We start from the raw sequence: 3,452 nt of genomic DNA on the forward strand, positions 1-3,452 counted from the left end.
GGACATGTTCATGAAGTCACCAAGAACAGAGCTTATATCAAAGTAGACTTTGCTTTTTTCTTTTTGGCAAGAAGAGATAGTACTATTAATATATTGTTGAGAATCAGTATTAATGTACTAGTTGGGAACAGTGATTTTGGATGGAGGAACAAAAATCCCAAACAGGGGAACATAGTGTTGATTTGTTGATTTTGTTTTGTTTTGATCCAAGTTAGAGAGGGAGAATTGTATTTGCTCAGTGGGTTGTGATTGAGGTAGCCTATAAGCTTGTTAGTTACTTAGTTAATGCTAATAAAAATTTTCTGAACATTTTTACAGTGGCATCAGAAGTGTTTGAGGATGACAACTGCAGCAGCTTTGTGTCTGAAGAAGACTCTGAAACCCAGTCTCTGTCTAGTTTCAGTTCTGGTCCAACAAGCCCTTTTGATATACCAGCTCAGTTTCTTCCAGTGACTCGACCTAGAAGCCTGGATTTGTCTAGCCCTATATCGCTATCTGAATTTGGGGTATTTCCTCTATTAGGACCTCGCAGTGAATGCAGTGGGGCATCCTCTCCTGAATGCGAAATTGAAAGGGGTAAGTAGGATTGATGAAGGCAAAGATCAATACCACATAGAGATAAGAGAATGGGTAAGCAACACAGATATGAGTTATGTTACTTTGGGAATAGTATATGCTGTGTTGTTGCCATATTTCAAAAAGATATTGTAGATGTAAAGAAAGCATAGAAAAGGGAACAAAATGATCAGGGACATTATGAAGAAAGGTGATAACTTTCTCTGCATTTTGTATGCAACTTCCCAGCCAGATTTGCACTAAAAAGTATAAAGCCTTGTGGTAAAATCGTATGGTTTTGATGGACATTAGAATGGAATGCAGTGGAATCAAGATTGGTAGGACATATAGTTTACTCCAAATTTCCCAAGTTTAGTGATTGGTGAAATACCTTTTTGGATTGGATTTAGAGGTAGTCATACTTTGTAAGCTAAGTCTGAATCCAACCCAAGTTGTGATTATATTATGGAAGTTTACCCTTGTTTCATAGTCCAAAGCTACAAAACTTTTCCATCTCATCTTTACAGGTGACAGGGCAGAAGGAGCTGAGAACAAGATACTTGACAAAGTGAATAAAAACCGGAGTGTTGGCAGCAGCTCTTCTTCCAGTGGCCCAGTGCTGGACAATAGGTTGAAGCAACTGTCCCTACAATGCCTGAAAGTCAAAGATGGGATTTGTGCAGACAAACAAATCGTACAAATTGGGTGAAGTAATGCCCGGGGGCTACTGAGAAATCTAATTTATTTATACACAAATGTTTTCTGACTGTCAGAACCTTGTGCCAATAACTAATACATGCCAAAACTTTAAGCGTTTACTGCACCAAGAGTTACATCATTGCTGAGGGCTGAAGTATGTGTGTGCATTAAACATAAAACAAATCTTGGTCAGGACAGAAATTTGTCACAAACGTCAGCTGTCCTTGCAATCCTTGTCAAGACATTTTGTACCAGTTTGGCAGAAGCAATAACTAGCACCACTTCTCTGTGAAGTTCAGTGCCACTGAGGCACTCAGGGCAAATCCAAGTCTGGGAGGATTGGCTGGTGTCTGTTTGTGAATTGAGCTGCTGTTTAATGCCATAAAATTCCGAGACGCCAGTGGCATATCCTTTGAAATACCTTGTATTATATTTTTGGTTACAAAAGGAAGCTGCTGCATGTAACAGAACTTAAGATACCTTCAGTCTTCCTACAGAATTCATGAGTGTTGATACATTATACCTCAAAGGTAATTTAAATGTTAATATTGATGCACAGGATCCTTTTAGCTTTTTACATGGGTGGGGAGGGTGGCGGTGGGAGGTAGTTTTGGTTTATATGTACTATGATCAAAATGAAATGGACAGTGGAATCATTCATGTAGGATGCCACTTTGTTGTGAAGTACCAATCATGATAATCACTAAGCATGGACCTGAAGATTCCCCCTCCTCCCCCAAGTATAAAAGAGAAATGTGCATGAATGGAATAGTTGCCATAGGATTGAAGTGGGGAGTACTTTCTAGTATCTCTACATTATTAAGTATAGCATTTTTAGAGTAGTGAAAGAGAGTTAGAAGTTAGTATCCATTAAGTAAAAAGCTAAGTAAGGTGGAAAGGAAGCTGAAGCATGTTAGCAACAGCTAGTACTGAATTGGTATTTATGATAATAAGAAATAGTTAAAAGCATAGAGTTGCTTTACTAGTTAGCATTTCTAAAATTGGCATAGGCCATATTTAATGAACGTATTTTTGAGCATTACTATTAGCAATATCCCTCTTCCCTACATTTTTTGTTACTTGGCTTAATTTTGTTGTATTTTGTCCCTGTTATGTTGCGTGTATATCTATTCTGAAAACAAATGTAAAAATTATTTCACACTACAATGTCTCCTCTGCCCTTTTTGTTTTCACGCGTGATATGGTTATCTTTAAATATTATTTTTAAATCTTTACAAATTCATTCTCCAAATATACATAAGCCTTCCATATGTGTTTAGGTTATGCTACAACTGAGGATCTTTGCAAGGGTCAACTGGAATGGTAATTAATAAAGTAAGAAGTGTTAGTGGTGAGTTTGTATCTGTATGTAGGTACTTATGTAATAATATCCAAAGTTTGGGGAATGCCTTTATAGAAATGATGAGTTAGATCAGTGTTTCTCAACCTTGACAGCTTTAAGATGTGTGGACTTCAACTCCCAGAATTCCACAGCCAGCATGGCTGGCTGTGGAATTCTGGGAGTTGAAGTCCACACATCTTAAAGCTGTCAAGGTTGAGAAACACTGAGTTAGATGATGCAAAATTAAGCTGTTTTGTTGGATGTTATGACATTTAATCATTCCCCTGGGGTAAATTCTGACCTTACACATTGCCAGCAATCGCCAACATCTTAGTCAAGGGAGGAAGTGGCCATTTTCAATGTCTGACCTGCTATAAAGAAGACTGTCACTCTAGCTATTCATCACCGTAGAAAACTTTTAAAAATTCAGAGTGGCCTTATCATTCAAAGCACTGCAAACAAAATGGGAGGTGCACAAAAAGTACAATCAAATGCATAGTATAATCCTGTTTCTCTAGGCCCACCTGAGGACTTCTCTGTTGCCGCCAGACGAAATTATTGGTCCCCTTCCTGTTTGGACAACATGGCTTGTAAGGCGCAGGGGAGGAGTTACCTTAACCTCAAACAGCCCTAGGGCTAAAGTATGCCTTCCCAATGGCTGCTGTGCCCCGTAAGTATATCATGTTGACAGGCCACTGAGTTCAAATGAAAGGGCAAATAACTTCCTGGTTTTGTGCCATTCACAGATTTACCCTGAACATCCAGCTTGTTTGAGTGGTGGTGCTGGCAATAATGTAGAGCTATACCCTGAACTCATAAACCTGATTACTAATAAGTTTTGCTCCAGTTAATGGAG

General features: G+C 38.6%; 1 protein-coding gene across 1 annotated transcript in view; it reads left to right on the top strand.

The window, feature by feature from the left end:
* Nucleotides 1-2,533, top strand: part of SH3BP5 (SH3 domain binding protein 5) — a 43,945-nt gene extending 41,412 nt beyond the window's left edge. Inside the window, exons 8-9 of the mRNA XM_007433302.4 lie at nucleotides 319-576; nucleotides 1,083-2,533. Coding sequence (XP_007433364.1) covers nucleotides 319-576; nucleotides 1,083-1,264 — 440 coding nt within the window. The 3' untranslated portion in view covers nucleotides 1,265-2,533. The remainder of the gene's footprint in view (nucleotides 1-318; nucleotides 577-1,082) is intronic.
* The last annotated feature ends 919 nt before the right edge of the window (nucleotides 2,534-3,452 follow it).

The sequence above is a fragment of the Python bivittatus genome, unplaced genomic scaffold (genome assembly GCF_059951505.1).
Source record: "Python bivittatus isolate LINGU-HERP-01145 unplaced genomic scaffold, Pbiv_v1 ctg000610_np1212, whole genome shotgun sequence".
NCBI classification, from domain to species: Eukaryota; Metazoa; Chordata; class Lepidosauria; order Squamata; family Pythonidae; genus Python; species Python bivittatus.